We start from the raw sequence: 19,401 nt of genomic DNA, 5'->3' as shown, positions 1-19,401 counted from the left end.
CCACTCTATCCATATGCTGCAACTGCAGCAGGCATGCTCAGTGGATCTCTGTCGTTCTCTGCAGTAGAGAAGAGGGAGAGGGGAAGAGAGGTAGAAGGGAATGGGGGGAGAGAGGGAAAGAGGGAGATTGATTGGGTTTGGGTGCTCATGCTGACATCAACCTTGCAGAAGCCAGTCAGGGCAGAGGGAGCCAGGCAAGGCAGGGACTGTATCTAATTGCCACTCATGTGGAAGGGATTCAGGGCCAGTGAGTACTGTTCTTTACTGTTCTTTTATTTCATTGTTTTATTGAATTAAAGACAATTCCATGGTAGACAGGACGCTGGCACTCTAATACCCCAGGAAACCATTTAGTTTTTATCACTGGTGTACATGTTTGGTGCCAATTTTGAACAGTTCTTCCTGTCTTAACACTGGAAACAGCAAAAAAAATATGGAGCACTAGCATTTTCTCATACCTTATAGTCACATGGTTTTTATTTTTTCGAAGAAGTAAGGGTTGGCTAACGCTAGGATTAGAGTTAGGATCATCTTTCTGCTAATCCCAGACACATGCAGTGGGGCACTATTTAGGAGAAGTCTCAAAGTGGTAGGGTATTCATTTTAATATAGATTATTTGCATAGTCAAAAAGGTCAAAATGTCTAGTTTGGTGTTTTTAGTGTTATGACGTTATGTGTAGGTGTGAGCTGGACATAGTCCTGGATCTGGGTTAGGGTCCTGGCCTGCAAAGTGCTGAGATCAGTGCTGCTCTGCTCAAGAGTCCAGGGAATCCAGGGACTCCAAACAGTTCTGCAGTGCCCACTCAGCGTCTATCCACATTACAATGCTTGGCCATGTTCTAACAGACGGAATGAGGTGACGCAATGAAGACGTATCAATCAAGCAGCTACAGACTAATTCCTGAATAACCTTTAAGCAGATCAAAATATGTCTGCCTGAATTTGTTAGTATCCTTTAAATGAAAAGCAAAGTGCATGCACATGTACCCAAATGGATCCCAAGCATATCTGGCAGACATATCTGGTTAGGTGAGGTTGTAACTGCTGAGGCTGCAGAATGAACAGAATGTGGTGCTTTGGAACCCAGAGCATGTCCTCACACACTGAAGCTATTGGCCAGCAGACGTGCTCTGAGTTACAATAGGCTTCCCACGAGTACAGACTGAAATGTGAGCGAGCACATTGTTGCACAATGTTGCCAAGCTCACCTAGAGGAAAAAAAGGTAAACGAATATCTGCAAGGCACTTCAATTATGCTTTTATATATTCTGCTGTAAGGCAAGGATTCTCCAAGTAAGCCGTCCAAATAAATACTGACAGGTGTGGATTTCCAAGTGGTGTGAAACGCTAAAGAGTATTTGGAGTGATACACCAACAATAATCGTTAAGATTGAAATATAAAATGAAACCAGAATCAGTGCCTACATGATCATAAACTGTATCACCTAATGTGTCACGTAGACATGTATACCAGTGCCTTGTGACTTACATGGAGGGATGCATAAAAGGAGGCCTGTGGTGAGGCTTCATCAGTGATAAGCAGCTTTGTTGTCAGAACAATACCTTGGATTCAGACAGGCCTTTGATGGGCCAAAGACACCATGTCCCTATGAATCATGTGACCTCCAGTCCCAAAGTGACATGGTATACCAGGTGGGACCCTCTGAACGAATTCTTAGGACATTGTTACAGATCTTTCAATGAAGATACATAAATAGATCATTCATTTCAGTTCCCACGCAGTTACTAGCTATTTGCAAACAGATCAATTCTGTCAGTGTAACGCTGGCTCAGTCAAGGAATATCATTAGTTAATGAGTAACATCAGTCCCAGTTCTTCAGGTCCTCCAGATACACACCAAGGGCCCATTTAGAAGCGATACACCCTACAGCCATGGAGCCTTTCAACAGCCACTTAAGCAGTCCCTCCGAGGCACCTTGAGAGATGAGTGGAGTGAAGGAGTGGAGCACAACCCTGGGGGCTACGAGTGAGGGCAGGCTGAGGGCCACACTCCCCAGGGCCCCTGTTGCATTCCCAGCAAATAGACACACTGTCAGGGAACAGGACAGAGAAGACAGGGCCAAGCAGCGGGTCATCACCATGAGTCCATCCGGAGAAAGCCAATCACAGAGTAGTGGGAGAAGCCCGGAGCCAATCAGGAGCACATGGGCAGTGGCATGGTCTTGGCTGAGCCACAGGAAGCCAAAGGAGACCAGGGGTGGGGCAAGGACCTCTCCTGCCCACTCCAGATCTGTCTGAAGACAGATGAGTACTGGGCTGGAGAGAGGTATAGCACAGAGGCCTGCAGAGAGGCCAAGCAGGAACAGACCTACTGATGGAGCTCTGTGGTCCTGGAAAAGAGAGGGGAAAGGAGAGGGTAGATAAGTTGGTGTAAAAGAAGAGTGTTACTGTGTAACAGTCAGGTGCACATTAACAGGTTTGGGAATGGCACGAGATTATCAATAATGTCGAGCTACAATTTCGTGTGTGTGTGTTTCGAGTGTTAATTAAGACAGTGTAAACTACCTTAAAGAGTTGATGAGCAGTGTACAGGGCTGAGACCGACTGAATGATATTGGAACATGCTAGTATCCCCTCTGTTATAGAGGCTGCCATTGAAATGAATGACCTGTAAGGAAGAATTTACAGTTAAACTAAGTTTATATTCCATTTATCATTCATTACTCTTTTCTTTTATGATCGCCACGTTTAGCGGACATAAATCGAACAGTTAATCCCTGATGATGTAATTGTTTACTGAATTTAATTTAGACTCTATAGAATGACCTGTATTCAAAAATATAAGTTAGCATATCTCACCTAGCTACAGAATGTAGCTGACTTTACTGCATGCATTTGTTTTGACACGTGACGTGAGCAAGGAGAACCAGGATATGGCCCACTGCGCATGATCCTACTTTTGCCAGGGAACTTCGAAAAGTATGGCGGCGGAGTGCTTGACAACGATTACAGAGCAATGGATACGGGAGAAACTAAATCTAGAACACCAATGTCTTGGTAATATTTTTAATATATCTCCCTTTTAGTACAACGCATACTGACTAAGGTAACCACCAGGGTTTATACTATAGTGCCTGCTTGCCAGAATACCAGATTACCTGTGATTTCATGCAAGTGCTCAGATACCAATATTGTAGCTAAGCTATCTAACTGCTTTAGTACAGTCAGTACAGCTATCTTATCCTAGTGCTTATCTCGCTCATGCATATAAGTGCTCATCTCGCTCATATCAAGCTAATCAGCGTTGCTTTCTGTCAGCCACATAGTATTTGTGTGACATGAATAGGTACTAGTGCAGCCAACTTACTCGCTAGATGTACCTCGCTTCTTTTTTATTTATAGCGGATGTCAGGTCTCTGAGTCTTCCAGGGACATACAAGGAGAAAATCAAACATCTTGGAATCTCACTGAAGAACTTCGTCCGTTTGAAGACCCTGGATCTCTCTTGTAACGCTCTCATCTCTGTCGATGTAGGTCTATATCACTGGCAGGCCAAATGTTTGTAGAATAAATAAAATCAATAAATGACTGTATTGTTCTCCTTCTAAGGGCGTTCAACACTTGAAGATGCTGGAGAGACTAAACCTGTACTACAACCGTATACCTTCCATAGAGGAAGTCAGAGTTCTTTGCAAGCTGACAACTTTGAAAGACTTGGACTTGAGACTCAACCCTCTGACCAAGAGAGATCCACACTACCGTCTGTACTTGATCCATGCACTGTCCAACCTGCGCAAGCTCGGTAGGAGCTACCATCACATGTTGTGGTCTTACATCTTTGTATTTGTCGTCAACCCAAAATGTTGAATCCATTATCTCTCTCTCTCATTTGTTCCAGATGACTGTCCAGTCCGGGACAGTGACAGAAAACTCGCCATCATGCATTTCTCTGCTGAATCTGGTGATGTACCTCTGCAGACAAAACCCTCGCTGACTGACGTAACAGAGCTCAGTAACCAGAGGTATAATTGTGAACTGATGTGACAGGCTAATGATAAACAAGGGGGATTTATAGATGTGCTTATGGAAAAGAAAATCTAACTTGGTTGATAAATATATAGTATAACCCAAATTCTACTTCCACATTCCACTAGATCTTCTGGCTGTTTTGTCTTATGCACTGTTGTGTCTCGCAGGAGCAGTGAGCTGAGGCTGGCCTCAGTGAATCGGATGACCAAGAATTTTTCTTTCTTGGATGACAAGGATGATGTTGTACTGAACCTTGTTGCCAGGAGCAACTGGAGCCAGAGTGAACCTCAGCCATTCTCTGGATCGTTTCAGAAGGAGCTGGAGTCCCAGCTTTATCACCTGCAAGGTGGATTCACTTGCATTGGATTGCCATACTGTGTTTTTGCTTTATTGAATCATTTCAAATAGCAGTTATATTAAAGTTTTATCTTATACATAATGTAGAAGGAGATTTGGAGAATTTGGAGAGTGCATCATCTCAAAGTCAGGTGATGCTCTTCTATTTTAAACATAACTCAGACAAAGGATTAGATCATCATGTATGGAAATACATCATCATAATGTGAGTGATTCTAATTTTGATTTTATTTAGGAAGCAGCCAAATCCATCCTCAGGTCTTCCCTAACCAAAGATTGTGAGTGTGCATGCTTTAGCACAATCCTGCTAGTCTGCTCTGCATAAATTGCTTCATCGATGTTTGCTGACATTGCAGGAACTGTCCACCAGAGGAAGACATTTGTCCAGGCACATAAACTTGTGTCACACAATCCGCATTTCAAAATATAATCGTCTCTTATAATAATTGACAAATTGGATGCCTTACTTACAGTAGGCTAGCCAAAATTGTATATGCTCCTGTTGTGGGTGATGTTATTCTCTTTAATTGTCCAGCAGCTCGACATATTCAATCTAAAGATCCACGAATGAAAGGCACATCTAATGGAAAAAGTTTTTCCTCGTTGAAAGTGACTAAGGGACCTAGAGTGACCTTCGACCCTCATGTCGAGAAGCACAGACCTGGCTCTCGAAGGGAGAAGCACCTGAAACCCCCCAAACAAATGAGAGTCCCTGCCAAAGGCTACTTCACCCCTCATCCTGGTGAGGCTAAGATAAAGAGTACACTTTATTATTTCCACACATTTTTGGAGCTGAGACTGCTCAAGCTGCTGCAGAGAGTTAATTGGAACAAAGCTGGATTTCAGACTCTATCTATGACTCAAGTTTATGTTAGTTCATATGAAGTAGCGTAAATGCATACACAATGTATATTTGTAATGATATATATTTAAAAGATCACGGAGACAAGCCTGCCTCTTCCCTGATGAAGATCCGTCCTCCCAGTCCCATAAGTCCTGGTGTGAAACCCTCTGATTCCTCCAACCCCATCCTGCACCCTCCCAGGCTCTCCTACCACAGCCTGCAGGAAACAGCAGGGGGCACCACTCAACCAGAACAACATGCTCAACAGCAGAGGGTGAGGGTCGCCCTTTAGAGACATCATATCTGCTTACCTTACCCTGCCATTTATTCATCCCATCTCTCACATCCTGTGTATACGATGGAATCCTGTATTTTTATTGTCACATGGTTGACAATTCATCTTCCGTCATTCACTGTGTTGTGTCATGGAAGTACTGTATCTGTATGACAGGGGAGCTACAGAAAACCCTTGGAGATGCTCCTTGGTCTGGTGGACAAGCACTGGACAGGACAGAAATCACTTCACCAGGACAACAACTTCCTCTGTAAGTGTGAACCACGCACAGCATATTTTTAAATTCATTTTTTGTCTTTTCCTGAGCAGTTGGTGTTCAGAAGGTCCATATTGTGTCATATTGCCTTACTGTTCAGTGACAAAAGTGTGATGTTGTGTTCATCCAGCTCAGGCAGTTCACATCCTCTCTATGATGGAGCAGGACGTCTCCAGTCGGGAGGTTGAAGTCAGGACCTTGAAGGAGGAGGTTGAGGAGCTGAAGCAGAATGCAGAAAGTCGAGACCAGGATCACAGAGCAGAGATTCAACGTCTCACCACTCAGCATGAGGAGGCCCAGGGCAACACCGTGGGTGGAAATGAAATATAAGACTACAGGAGTTATAACTGACCAGAGAACATTTCTCATTGCTTTCTCTTGATTTCAGGACAACCTAAATGAGCACCTGAAGTTGGTCCTGGAGGAGAATGTGTCCTTGCAGAAGCAGCTGATCAAGTTAGAGCAGCAGTATCTGAACTCGATGATGAAGAGCTCCCGCAACACAGACTTAAAGGGTGAGTAAGGATCTACACATGAGACACAAAACCACTAGCACAAACCATTGATATTTACATTAATACATTAAACGACTATGTTTTCATTGTGTTAAATGATTGAGGTTGTGAGTATGTGGTTCTCTCGTTTTTCTCTTAGAGAAGCTGGCGGAGGTGGAGGAACTGAAGAGGGAGGTGGCGGTGCTGAGGGAGAAGGTTGAGGATGGGGAGAAGGTCAGGGAGTTGGCGGGCATGCTGCAGGAGAGCCACAGGTACAGCAATTAGTCACATAAAGTCAGAAACCCACATCTCGGTCGCTCAACTGGCTAATATGTTTTGGTCAGTCCTGCAGATTCAGTCAATAAACAATTTGCTCTGGAATAACAGCTAGTGGGTGATGATGAGAGTTGCTTGTGCATGGGACTTAAGTGCTGTGTGTGTGTGTACTCCAGGTCGCTAGTAGCTACTAATGAGCGTCTGCTGGGTGAGCTGGAGTCCCCGGGCAGGCGTCCCTGAGGACCAGCACCACTAACAGCAGACCAGCAGCAGCTACCTACAGCAGGACCAGCACCACCAACAGCAGACCAGCATCTACCTACAGCAGATTAGGCTTCTATACTGCTGCCAGCAATGGCGTGCTGTCATTAGGAGGAAGTTGGTGTGGTGTCAGAAAGGTGACCTGGTGATTTGAAACAGCCGTGTTCCCCTTTCAAATGACATGTGAGCTGGACAATGGCTACTGTATCATGTCAGCACATTAGATTGTATTTTGAAAAGTGACTGCACTCCAGGTTTCCTGCTTCCTATTTATTGAGTTGTAAGCATGTTGATGAATTAAGTATTTATTGCATTAAAGCTGCTTTTGCCTCACGTTGAAGTGTTGTTTTTGTTTAAAGAGGAGGGTCGGGAGTGGTTTGTTTTGGGAGTGCTGTGCAATGGCGGTGTGGAGAGGATATTTGGATAAGTCGATGTTAATGAGTACAAGGAGAGGGGAGTGTGTTGAGACTGCATTTTTTCCTCGTGGCTTGGTACACTTGTTTTGAGGTCAACTTCACTCCCATAGGCTGTTCTGGAATGTATGCGTCTACGTTCCAGCTGCACTCTGCCCTTATTGGATGTATGTCTGCCTCAGGGTCAAGAGATGTGTGCACACATAGACATGTCTGTGCTCACACACAATTTCACTTAAGCTAAACCGAATGGAGTCACACAGCTTCAAGGATTTTTGCATTTAGGAAATAGCACTGTACATAAAGTTATTAAAACAAATTAATTGTTTTGTTAAAATGAGTAATAAATGAATACAGTAAGAAATTACATGCATTCACATGGATTTGATTCCCTCAAAAGTGTTATAATATTGGAAACTTGGAGACTGTTTGGCAGGATTGGAGTTTATTTTCAATAATGCTATAAATCAGGAACACGCAAGATCTAAAGAACAGCAACAGAAACACAATGCATGCACCAGGGCACAACAGTACATTAAAAAGTTATTTTGAAAAATAAGACAGTTTTGTTCCTCCACACAAAAGGTGCACAGTATTTGGCCTTAAATTACACAAGACAATCCATTGAAGGGTGCTAAAGCGACTAGTACACCAATGCTGCTGGTTGGGTTGAGTCTCCATCAGCTGAGGCTACAGGTAGTGTGATGTATGAGAGGAACAGTATGTCACTATGTTTGAAAAATAGACGTCTTACAAAAGTATTCTTTAGCGCTTCCCTTTTCTTCATACATTATATCCGTAGAAATATTTTTTGTGTAGCAAATTTCCGTGCGTGTATAAGTTAGTGCAAGAGACAGTTTTGTGCTTACGACTAAAAGTTACCCGACAATTGTGTTGACAGGGTAGCTGACAAAGAATACTGTGTTAGACACAAATCTTACTTTGTGCAGCATCTTACTTGATATTGCATGACAGTATTTTTCATCCCTGAATTTTTTGTTGGATTATGCCTCAGTTTCCCAAAATATTATGTATTTTTCTTCATGTGCGGTTACTGTAATACTGAAAGTTTAATATTGTTTGTTCAATAAATAACCCATCTCATTGGCCACCAACATCCCTTTGATAAACTTGAAATGTTTTCACACATACACAATTATTCAAACCATCCTTTTCTAAAAGTAAGTCTTGTCCACATAAAAACAGCAACAGAGCCAGTCTTTACCCAAACACCTAACAGTTGAAAAGAGACATCTGATGTATGTTTTTTATGTTCACTAATGTATACAGTAGATAGTTGCTTTCCAATCATATGCATAATGCACTACTTCATGCACAAGATACAGCAATATACATACAACAGAACGGCAGCCAGTGTCTTGTATTAAGCCATGCGGCTATAGATTTAGAAATATCACAATATCACCAACAATATATTATAACTATATCAATCTGACAGCATAACAATATCAGTAAAATATTAAAAATACAATCTTCAACAACCCATTCAGGGGTGACCAACATAGTTGTTGAACAGTTGAAAGTTATCAAAATGGTAGATGTATACATTAGAACAATTAAAGTGGATTTCAGGGTCATTGTTCGAACAACCAATATAAAATTACTGAATGTCAGAGTAATGCATTTGAAATTTGGACAAAAGATTCTGGTATCCTTTGTTAAATTGAAAAGATACTGTGAGTGCACTAATAAGGTATAATGTTACATGACATTTATAAAAGTAAGAATTCACAAGAATAGGGATAGGAAGTTTAGACAGAGGTAACACGTTCTACAGGATTAACTAAAACAATGTTATCATTTATATTATCTATTTTATCTAAAAACAGGTAGATGCAGAACTTCAAGATATCCTATTCATGGTTTTAATAACAATTGAAGGCAAACTATGTATTTATTGTGTAAACTATTATAGACTCAAGACAACAAACAACATGACAGATTAAGACTCAAACAGTAGACTTCAATGACCAGGGGGAAGGCAGAGTCGAAAAACAGGATGGTATATTCATCAGTCTTGGTCTTTGTAAATAAACTACCCAATAAACAATAAACTGAGCGAAACGCTTTAATCCCATTCACTAAACATTGTCAAATATTATACCTTGAGCTATTGCAATGGCAAAGTGCAGTGTTGTTGACAATTTATCAAGTTGTTGATTTCACCTTTCCTTTTTTTCACGTTTTAGTGGCATCATGTTATAGCGCTTACAAAATATTGGAAGGCCCTATCTTCATTCTTCATCGACTAGCTGTTGCTCTTATTAGTTAAATTCAGTGTTTGGCAGTTATAATCTTTCTGTTTGGAATGTACCAGCTGGTGATGTCTTAGTAAAAGTTGATGTAAACAGTTTTCCAGTTCTCAGACTTTACAAAGAGAGGAACTTAAAACATCTCAAGCACACATAAAAACAGATGGGTGGGAAATCATATCTTTTTGTGCTTTCATGGAGTTTCTTAGAAAATTATCCTAGTTTTTGGACTAACGCTTTGTCCACCATTTCCGTCTTCACATGGGTTTACCTAGGGGGGGTTTGGTGATTTTCTTCTCATATGACCCTGCGTGTTTGTATCCCGAGACATATCCGGATGTGTCCACCACTTCCACACGCCCGGCCTTACCCTTCCCTCGGCCGGTCTCGTCAAAGCGCTCCTTGTGCGACCCTGTGAATTTGGTGGGGTCTGTGAGACGAGACACTGTCGGGGAGGCCACAGCTCTCTGTTGAGGACAAGAAAGACAGATCATTTTCACTTGTACTTTTTTTGCCTTCAATGACAATACTTGTACTGTCATTTGATTATTATGTCATTTTCACTGGGTCTTACCGTCACTCCTGCAATTTTCGGTGATTTACCCTCAATCACCTTGAAGACCTCTCCCTCTGCCTCCTCCCCTGTTTTCTCTTTGTACTTCTTCCTGGCCAGCTCACCAAGTGCTGCCTTGAACTCGTCAAATGTGATGGTACGGCAGGATTTCTTCCTAAGAAGTGAGGGAGGACAGGCAACAACCTATGAGTTTGTATATGGCACGCAACATCAAATAACATCCTTCGAAACATTGCAATGTTTTTCTAATGAGTAATGACTAATTTATGACTCATCATCTTAGTCTGAGACTTATAAAGGAATGTGTCCAGATCAGTCAAGGCCCTGGCTGGCTATTATGTGTGCTCTGCACAGGAACAGAGAATTCTCTGTTACTGAGTCACTTGATTTGTTTACATGATGTCAACGGTGACTTTGTTTTTTAGGGGGTCATAAACCAATGTATCAAGCACTATTAAGGTGAAATTCGAAGGTCGGAACCCAATAACATAATAAAGTGTTCATTTAGCAGACGCTTTCCGCCAAAGCAACATACAGGGCGGGATTCGAACCTGTGAGCTTTTGACCTGCAGTCAAAAGTTCTACCACTGAGGTAGAATCACGTCCCAATGAGCTTACTAACTGTAAAGTGTGCTTAGTGGGAGCTCAACTTCTTTTTAGGTCTTGGACTTTCGTCCTTGCTCTGCTCACTGTAAACTTTCTTTCAGTCAGGTGCTCATTTCACAAATCACATTCCCCCTCAGACATTTGTTTAATCAGAGTGTGTCCCACACTGACTCTCACGTGAAGACTGCATAGTAACACAAACACAAACAGGCCTATTGCTGTGGTGATAAATCACCTAAACAACAGCAGTCTCCCGGGTAACCTGCTGCCATGGCAACAAGCTACAGTAAACAACGCTGTTTGGGTTTATTATTAATTTGACTCCTTTGGTGACCAGTTCTGTTTGGGCTATCCGTCAGTGGTGAACACTTGAGCCAGATTCCTCTGAGTCTGTTCCATGCTGTCTAATGTCAGATGGGAAATCGGACTTCCAGCTGGCGTGTTCTGTCTGAAGAGGATGGCCCTGTCTTTCTTGGAAAAGCAACTCAGTAAATCACCCTTTCAGTAGCGTGCGAGGGGATGAGCCACATCAAATAAACACATCAGAAGTAGGGGTGGTGCTCGTTTCAAATGTTGTGTCTAATGTGTTTAGTTCAAGACTGCTGTGCAGATGTAGTTTACTCTGAGTGTCTCTTTTCCAAAAGACACACATATGTGCTCGTTAGGGTCGATGTTTGCAATACATCTTTAAGTGGACAAAGGATGAGTATGAGGAGAGTAAATGAGGCATCACTGGCAAGAAATGCCATGAAAATAGAAGATGCCGATGATTATTCCACGGACTGTAGTTAATCCAGGCTGTTGTTATAATGTTTTGTTTAGACCAAACAACACACTGTAGACACTCTACTGTTACAGTAGACATTTCCACCCTGAGTGAAGGAGGATTTATTGAGTCAGATTTTATTTATTGCCATCAGACAGGGCTCATAAAGCTGTTTAATTCTTCATGTGTTCGCTAGAAGCTCCAGCTCTGATTAAAAGAAAAGGCCAGATTTGAATCTCTGTCACGGCACGCAGCGCTCCCCAGCTCACGCCTCAAGTCAGAAACAGCTTACAACACATCCCCTCCCCCGCTCATCTCCTCTACTCTTCTCCTCCTCCCCCTCTTCTGCCAGGCTCTGAAATACTGTATACTGTATACACAGCACACTCTCTGTTAGGTGTTAGGGTCTCGCTGAACGACTCGGCAGAACACACCACTGAAAACGGCAGTCGCCTGTGAGGAAACTGAAAATGCCCTCTGAATGACTAGGCAGGACACTGGTGTGATCTTAATGACTCGCGGTCTGTATACTCACTTTGACTGGGCCTGGCACTGCACATGGCAACAGAAAGGCAGGCAAGTATGTACAGAGAAAGATGGAAAATCCTCTAAATCAGAGAGAGCTTCCCCATGTGAGAGCCCTCAGATCCTCTCCTGTAGCAGTGTCCTGAGTGGCCTGCGCTCTCTCTCTCCACTGTTCCTACGCCGCCAAGCAGAATAATCTTTATTCTCAAGGCTCAGCCAGGATGAAACAAATCACTTCATGGTGGCTTTTTGCATGACCAAAGAGCAACTGAAAAGGAATGTGTGCAACAAATAGACAAAACTGACTGTCATACAATGACCCAGCCTTCCTCCAAATATTGATTTAATCTGTTGGCTTCAAGATTTACATTTATTACTGTAAGCATTCCCTTACAGTGATGGCTCTAGAGAAAGGCTCCCTTCTCACGAATAGAGCAGTATTTCCTAGACGGCTTGGCAATCAGAACAAAACAGACCCAGAGCAGCGCCATAAAAGACACACTATTGGTGAGAGGCTATTGAGGCCACAGCATATTTTTAAGCTTCACCTATGCTGCTGTGTAAAGCTGTGGTGGTATGACTACCCAGGCCTGGGGGAGTAACAAGATGAGCCATCCTGACCCCTGGCTGTGTGCTCTTGTTACGGAGGGACAGCAACCCCCACAGGTGAGCAGGAGGAATCTAGCCTGGCATTGTATGGCAAAAACCTTACATCAATACATAGAACCATGTCATTTTTAGATGTTATCTAGTGTTTTATCTAGTTGGACTTGTTTCTAGTATAAATGGCTCATCTAATTACTACATTTAAGCAAATGACATGTTATTTTAAGAAGTCTTATGAAATGAAATGTTCTTAATGCACTGGCAGCCAAATTGAAGCAAGCTCATAACTAATATTTTAGCATTTTATTTTGATAAAATACTCCTGCTCCCAACAGTCTCTATGGAGTCACTATGGAGATAATGCATTTCTTCATTTGTGTACAATATTTAGAACATAGAATCATCCAAGAGGGTACTAAAATGTAGAACTAAAAAATATCCCAGTGTTTGTGAGTGAAGGAGAACTCTCTGCCCCTTTCCAGACACCCCTGAACAGTAGAAGCAGCGCTCCTACTTGACTTTGCTGAAAACGATGTCCACGTCTGTGAGGGTGACGTTCTTGCCGTCGATGACTCCGCAGTCCTTGCACAGCTTGGACCAGTTCTTGCCGTGCATCTCCTTCCCTGTGGCGCGCGTGTCACCGTGGATGGCGAAGCGTCTAAACGACTCCTCAAGCGCCGTCAGCTCCACGGGCGTGGACGCACCCGCCCCACCCTCGCTGGTGCCGTTGGACTCCGAGGACAGCCTTTTGGCTGCCCGGTCCCTGGACTGTTCACTGGGCGGCCTGAGGGGAGCTGAGCTCATGTTGGGATGCTTGGCCGTCTGGACTTTAAACTCTGGCATGTTTTCTCTGAGAAAAGAAAAGCACATTAGCAGGGCAGCCAGAAAGGAGTTTTCTGTTTATGTGAAACTTTATATCGACATACAAGTTAAGTACGTCCGATTTCAATTGGACTGATGTCATGGGAAATGTGAAATGTTTGCATACAATGACATCAGATGCAAGAGAAACTCGACACTCTTGAAAGGGAACAGTGGAAAAGGGAGCACCATGCAGAGTTCAAAGAAGAGAGATCAAAAACTAAAGAGAGAGAGAGAGACAGAAATGGATAGAGTTCTGAGAGTGTTGCTTTTGGACAACTGCTGGTTCAGTAGGAACACTGGAAGACAGGAACAAGGCTGTGATTTTGCTCACATATTAGCTGCAGGGACTGGCTTGAGTCATATTCTGATCCTGCAAGAAAGCACTGTCTCTGACCAGAGAGCCAGGACCCATCTACCCATATCAAGGTTTTGACTATGGCTCCCTCCCTGTAAGTTAGTTTCTTGCTGGGGGCAAGCTTGAACCATTTTCTGAGGTGATTTATTTGGCATAAGCTGACTGAATGGGCAAATTTCGCAAGTGTTCTGGCATAAAGGTGGGGCTATTAATACATCTCAGTAGAATTCAAGAGCAGAGGAAGGAAGTGCCAGGAGCCTGCGGACAGTCTCTCTCTCTCTCTCTCTCTCTCTCTCTCTCTCTCTCTCTCTCTCTCTCTCTCTCTCTCTCTCTCTCTCTCTCTCTCTCTCTCTCTCTCTCTCACACACACACACACACACATTTACAATTGACTTCAATTGTGAGTTCCAAACCAGTTTACATAAAACAGAAAGTAAAAATGTTTGATCGCAACTTACTTTGGGTTGGCTGCCATGCCTGTGTAGGAGTTGGTTTCCCCCTCTACACTGCTTGGAATACGTGATTTACGTTGTCTCTTTGTGCTGTGGAACATAAGACACAAACAGTGAGTGAGAAAGTTGGTGAAAGATTGTGGTTTGTGTCTGTGTGTGATTGTGTACGTGTGAGTGTGTGATTGTGTACGTGTTTGTGTGCATGCATACAAAAATGAAAGTGGAAAAGTAAACCTCATCAGTTTATTGTTCTTCAAAGTACTGTATCAGCACTCACACTTTACTTTGTGTGGCCCAATAAATCAAACTTAAACCCTCACAATATTTATGACACATTCAATTATACCATGGCTTATTACCTGCCTGGATCAAATCAAGTATTTAACTTGTAATGGCATGGCAGTGCAGATAGTATCTGGTGACCTGTAAGAAGTACTCTTAAGATTAGATTCTTTATCGCTTTGTAAAACAAATCTACAGCTGACTGTTCACTATTATTCATTCCGAACCAAGCATATGTGCTGCCTTACATTTGTCATTTCTGTCATTCAAGTAGGACTGCCTTTTTTAGTCCTCGTTCTGTTGAGGGTTTGTTTTAAACAATAATTCTCTCTCACCCTCCAGATGTTTTCAGTCAAGTATGACTACAAGGATTCTTCTTTAAAGACATCATTGTCTTTGTGTACATTCATACAGAAAGACCAGAAGCATCTATCTTTTTAAAAACTGGTTTGACACTTGGATCAAATATGCATCACTTGTTTTGTATTCGAATACCAGAAATGTTATCAGGTGGTCTTACATCCGCCAAGACTATTTGACCACACATTTCAAGAAGATCAAGAAATAAACAACGTTTTGTTCAAAGAAGGGCATTACCTTCTGGTAAGCAGTTGATAAGCTGAACACTAAGCAATGACTCTATGCTCACCTTCCAGTTGCTCCCATAGCCACCTCGGCATCCTCAAATGACCTGTGTTTCCATGGCAAAGTACAAACCAACAGATTCTCAAACCTAGATTGCCAGCGAGCAGCACAAGGTCCAAAACTAGGAGAGGCGAGTTACATCTACACCAACTGGTGTTGTTTCTACTGTGACTCTCACGTTCACATGGCTCACAAACTCCTTCAATACCCACAACATGGGTGGCACCATAGGTTTCTGTACACAAGCCAGAGCGAGCACCCACCACAATTGTGAAATCTATGGCTTCAATTGAAAAAGCAAAAGGCCACAAAAGGCTTTAGGGTTGACTTGGTTATTATGTATTGCTTGTCAATTCTTATTTAAAAACAAGAGATGATTAAACTCTATCAATCATGGCATTCAGAGCAGTGGACACTGGTAGGCCATTGTCCTCCGCAAGTGTCTGCACTGTCTGGCCCTGAACCATGGTGTCTACACACACACACACACACAGGCACACGCATGGTGATATCTCAGAGTAACACTATTGATACTGGTGGTTGAAGAGGCGTACGTCATGTAGGACACTTCAGCCAACATGGAGAGAGAATCAGAATGGAAGAGCAACTTCCAACATGATAAATGGTACTAGTCAAAGGGATGTAACACAACCCTAGACTACCTGAGGCAGACTTTGCAAGCTTCGTTCCAAGTAAAAGAACATTTTAATAATTATATCCCAAATATTTGTCAGACTTTCTGTCTAACAAATGCTACTTTGATACCAAATAAATTTTGATAGCTTACCAACCAGATAAATGTCCCAATCTTTTTCCAGCTTGCGTTCTCTGTCACCTGGTATACGAAACCTAATGCAAATTCACCACTTTTTCTAGAACTGTCAACATGTACAGACACATATAGCTGCCTTGCCCGGTGTTACCGGTTCTAAGGTTTTGGAAGGGTGTTTAATTTTCGGAGGAAAACCCATTTCAACGTCCGAGCTCTCTGTGCCACTCTTTGTACCCAGTTGGGAGAAACCAAATCAATGTGGAACAAAGAATTACTTTCACTCGCTCTTTTGCATTTTCTAGTGAGTTGTCTCAAGTGACACAGTCCTTCATCCACCCAGCCTCTTCAAAAACACAGCATGGTCAAGAACTCATAAAGAGACTAGTGAGAAACAGTTAATTCAGTCTCCAATCCTAGTGTGGACAGTTAAGTCTGAATGATGTGGAATATATACTGTAGATGCAGACAGAGAAGTGCTTTTCCATGGCTGTTTAATATATATTTGTAATGATTATACAGAGTATAGAATAATTATGGTAGAACTAATAATAATAAAATGGTGGCATGGTGGGGATTTGATTAGATCATCTTTATGATGTCTACAGTACAAGGTTAACTACCATGGGTTTGCCAGACTGTGGAGGTCAATCTTTGGCCTCTGATATGCCCCATATATCTGTGAACTACAAAGGAAAAGCCATTTGGTTGAGTCCAGATCTCAAGAGACAAATCTGTGACTGGATGACAGCATGCTTACATACAGGCCTACTCGCCTTCTGGCCATGCATTGCACAGATGAGTGCTTTAACTATAAATTGGCCCATTTTGAACTCAATCTATTTATAGCTAGCAAACGCCTCGCCATGTGAGGAATATTCCATCCCTTCTCAAGAAAAGCAAACAGTCAGCAGAGCATTGGCCGACATATTGACAAACGTGGCTGGTGATTGGGGCTGTAAGCAAAAATGCTGTGAGAATGATGACAATATTGCCCACAGATAGAGGCGTCTGTGAGGTGTGGGAGGCGTGTGTACATCATGCCATCACTGTGACTGAGCTTGCCATGGTCCCATCTGTTCTCTATCTAGATCCCTATCCCAGTCAGCCAGCTGCTCTGGAACCCAGCCTTGTCAGCAAGTCACCACTGAGGAGATGGCGCCACTGTACCACAACCCTCAGTCTGACCAGTGGCCCACCACAGCCCCACATCTAACCAGTTCACCCAGTCTGCCGGCTCCGTGGCCACAATGCCAAGTCTGCCATTGACTGCCGTTCCACTGGAAAGTCGTGTCCTCAGGGGACAGTAGGAGTGAAATACTAGCCCTCAAAACCCTGCTAGCCCCCCACTGAACTGCCATTGTACCACTGACCATTGATCCAACCCCCTAACCATGCCCAGTCTGCCACTGTGCCAGTCTCACCCTCCTTCCCATTCACTCCAGAGAGGATGACATCACCATGCTTTCCCGTGGTGCTGAAGTCATCCCAGTGTCTCGGTGCCCTCCACTCCATCCCCCTCTATCCCAGCCAAACACTAATGCTGTAATAAGGCATTGTGATAAGAAACAATATGTTACACCAGCGTCTTCCATGGGGTTACTGTTGATAGTCACCATACGCCATATAAATGTAAAACATATTTAATATTTAAATTAAATATTAAATATTTATATTTAAAACAATATTACGGATGTGTGAGGATCCTCGTTCACTACCATATAGCAGATGAATGATTCCAATGACAGTTCTGTTGCTGTTATGCCTCAAATTTAGAGAGTTTGGTTCATCTAACAGTATTGAGTAGAGAGTGTTGTGACACAGCCCTATTTGAACTGGGACCAGGACTGGTCCTGCTGTATATCCCCTCAACTCAATGAGGAATGAAGCTTACGTTGATTCACTTTGGCATTCTTGAAATTATATTATGGAAACAGTAATTACATTTTCAAATTCTACTGATGTCACAGTCACTCTGATGATGAAGTTCACGTGCAAAGAAATGTAAAAGAAATAAACACATATTGACAAAATGAGCAAATTATACCTTATGTCCAGGTTTGAAGGCTCAACATGGTATTCCTATCAATAGGCTAACAGGGTCAATAGAGATTGCGGAGTCAGGCACGGCCATCCCATTTTGTCCAGAAACATAACCTTTCATTTCTGAACCCTGACCTGAATATTAACTAATGAAAAACAAAATAGACTAATTTACACAATAAAGCTAATTGTTTCTGACAAGAGCCAGTGGCTCTCAAACCAGTGCACTGCAGCCTATGAAATCTGGGGCAAACTCAAGCAATGACTGCATCCTCTCCTCATGCGCACCTAATCCAACATATGGGGAAAACAAATATGCACAAACATGCTTTAGAAAAACTGCTTTTTAACCCATTTATACCTCCTTGCAATGAAAATGAACAGGCACTAGGCGTATTCATAATGTATCTGATACACTCATTGAGGCACAAAGGTTTTGCTCAAATAGCACTTGGTCACTGGTTCACTGACTGGTAATGTATATAACAAATAAACTGAAGACAACATTCCATTCGTTTTATAACTTTATGGAGCACCGTGGTTGCATTGGCCTGCTTGGTAGGCCTACAGCCTACTATATTACACCTTTTTATACTAGTCTAACTGTAGACCTACTAAATGTAAACCTCCATCCATTATGTAAGAATAGCATCTTGAACAAGGAAGCAGCTCCAGGGCAGAGCTTTGCAATAGCCAGACTGTGTGCCAGTGATAAACGTGCAGGCCACTGGTGCACATGATTATAAAGGCTGCATTAAATTATTCTATACGCACGGTCGTGGTAGTCTACTAGCTTACATAGAAGAACGATTTGATAAACCAACCTAAGGCATGTTTGAGCGAGACACGTTACATAAACTTGAAATGCCAGAATCATGCTCAAGCTGGGGAATACATGTCCACGTGATCATTGTTATTGTCCAGCATAGTCTGCAGCAGCTCCTGTTTTGTCAGGAAACCTAAATGATGGAGCGTGTTTACAGAAAAACTACTGATTTCAGCCTACATTGACAACAACCACGGAAAGGTTAATGATTGTTACTGACAAACAACGGTGTCATAAAGACCGTGATTTCACAACCGAAACCAATAAAAACGACGTGTCCTTGAGACAATTTCTATAAAAGACGATTGTTTAAATGAAAAGTAAATGGATCGATGAGACAATGCACACAGTGAAACAAATAACTGTCAATATACACAGCTGATTACCTTTTAAAATGCATTACATAATCAATAATAGTGTCACAAAATATATGCAGCCTATTTAATATTTACCTTCTTCTTGCTATCAGATGTTAATTCCTCAATAACATAATTGCGCGTCGATGGGCGTCGGACCGTAGGCGGTTGAGCGTGCTTTGGTAATAACACTCTTCTCCCGCTACCCGTGCTCGAATCTTCTTGATGGTTGAATTCCTGAGAGATGCGATATCAAATCTAGCCCTCTGAT

The 19,401-nt window shown here is 42.5% G+C and overlaps 3 protein-coding genes across 11 annotated transcripts; 1 reads left to right on the top strand and 2 right to left on the bottom strand.

Annotated features, from left to right (window-relative positions):
- Positions 1-121: 121 nt before the first annotated feature.
- cep72 (centrosomal protein 72) lies at positions 122-7,108 on the top strand. Of its 5 annotated transcripts, XM_062466803.1 has the most exons (15): positions 122-247; positions 2,885-3,020; positions 3,366-3,493; positions 3,573-3,765; positions 3,862-3,985; positions 4,160-4,338; positions 4,437-4,480; positions 4,585-4,627; positions 4,885-5,091; positions 5,286-5,467; positions 5,645-5,738; positions 5,875-6,053; positions 6,133-6,259; positions 6,399-6,510; positions 6,691-7,108. In XM_062466803.1, the coding sequence occupies exons 2-15, from the start codon at positions 2,945-2,947 to the stop codon at positions 6,752-6,754; spliced, it is 1,752 nt and encodes a 583-aa protein (XP_062322787.1). In that variant the 5' UTR covers positions 122-247; positions 2,885-2,944; the 3' UTR covers positions 6,755-7,108. The 5 variants fall into 5 exon arrangements, with proteins under 5 accessions (XP_062322787.1, XP_062322788.1, XP_062322786.1 ...); XM_062466804.1 differs by lacking the exon at positions 122-247 and having other exon boundaries at positions 2,523-3,020; positions 4,888-5,091; XM_062466802.1 differs by lacking the exon at positions 122-247 and having other exon boundaries at positions 2,523-3,020.
- Positions 297-2,895, bottom strand: LOC134024241 (uncharacterized). Of its 2 annotated transcripts, XR_009930864.1 has the most exons (3): positions 2,823-2,895; positions 2,529-2,631; positions 297-2,353 (listed from the first exon to the last, which is right to left on the bottom strand). XR_009930864.1 is itself a non-coding variant. In XM_062466808.1 (2 exons), the coding sequence occupies exons 1-2, from the start codon at positions 2,616-2,618 to the stop codon at positions 1,826-1,828; spliced, it is 618 nt and encodes a 205-aa protein (XP_062322792.1). In that variant the 5' UTR covers positions 2,619-2,813; the 3' UTR covers positions 298-1,825. The 2 variants fall into 2 exon arrangements, 1 of the variants encoding a protein (XP_062322792.1); XM_062466808.1 differs by lacking the exon at positions 2,823-2,895 and having other exon boundaries at positions 298-2,353; positions 2,529-2,813.
- A 1,365-nt stretch (positions 7,109-8,473) lies between the features above and the next one.
- LOC134024239 (tubulin polymerization-promoting protein) lies at positions 8,474-19,373 on the bottom strand. 4 transcript variants are annotated; one of them, XM_062466799.1, is made up of 5 exons: positions 19,227-19,373; positions 14,216-14,299; positions 13,053-13,388; positions 10,036-10,189; positions 8,474-9,928 (listed from the first exon to the last, which is right to left on the bottom strand). In XM_062466799.1, the coding sequence occupies exons 2-5, from the start codon at positions 14,230-14,232 to the stop codon at positions 9,719-9,721; spliced, it is 717 nt and encodes a 238-aa protein (XP_062322783.1). In that variant the 5' UTR covers positions 14,233-14,299; positions 19,227-19,373; the 3' UTR covers positions 8,474-9,718. The 4 variants fall into 4 exon arrangements, with proteins under 4 accessions (XP_062322783.1, XP_062322784.1, XP_062322785.1 ...); XM_062466800.1 differs by lacking the exon at positions 19,227-19,373 and adding an exon at positions 15,924-16,077; XM_062466801.1 differs by lacking the exon at positions 19,227-19,373 and adding an exon at positions 15,928-16,076.
- Between the last annotated feature and the right edge of the window lie 28 nt (positions 19,374-19,401).

This window comes from Osmerus eperlanus, chromosome 7 (genome assembly GCF_963692335.1).
Source record: "Osmerus eperlanus chromosome 7, fOsmEpe2.1, whole genome shotgun sequence".
NCBI lineage: Eukaryota > Metazoa > Chordata > Actinopteri > Osmeriformes > Osmeridae > Osmerus > Osmerus eperlanus.
This window is presented reverse-complemented; position numbering and strand designations above follow the sequence as displayed.

Bases quoted from the DNA above. Each gene is read 5' to 3' on its own strand.
- LOC134024241 (XM_062466808.1), bottom strand. From the start codon at position 2,618: ATGGCAGCCTCTATAACAGAGGGGATACTAGCATGTTCCAATATCATT. The intron at 2,354-2,528 runs GTAGTTTACACT...TCTCTTTTCCAG, and splicing joins CTGCTCATCAACTCTTTAAG to GACCACAGAGCTCCATCAGT.
- cep72 (XM_062466803.1), top strand. From the start codon at position 2,945: ATGGCGGCGGAGTGCTTGACAACGATTACAGAGCAATGGATACGGGAG. The intron at 3,021-3,365 runs GTAATATTTTTA...TTTTATTTATAG, and splicing joins TCTAGAACACCAATGTCTTG to CGGATGTCAGGTCTCTGAGT. The intron at 5,092-5,285 runs GTGAGGCTAAGA...TATATTTAAAAG, and splicing joins CTACTTCACCCCTCATCCTG to ATCACGGAGACAAGCCTGCC.
- LOC134024239 (XM_062466798.1), bottom strand. The intron at 10,190-13,052 runs GTAGGAGCGCTG...CTCACTTCTTAG, and splicing joins ATCGTTTTCAGCAAAGTCAA to GAAGAAATCCTGCCGTACCA. The intron at 9,929-10,035 runs GTAAGACCCAGT...TGTCCTCAACAG, and splicing joins CGAAAATTGCAGGAGTGACG to AGAGCTGTGGCCTCCCCGAC.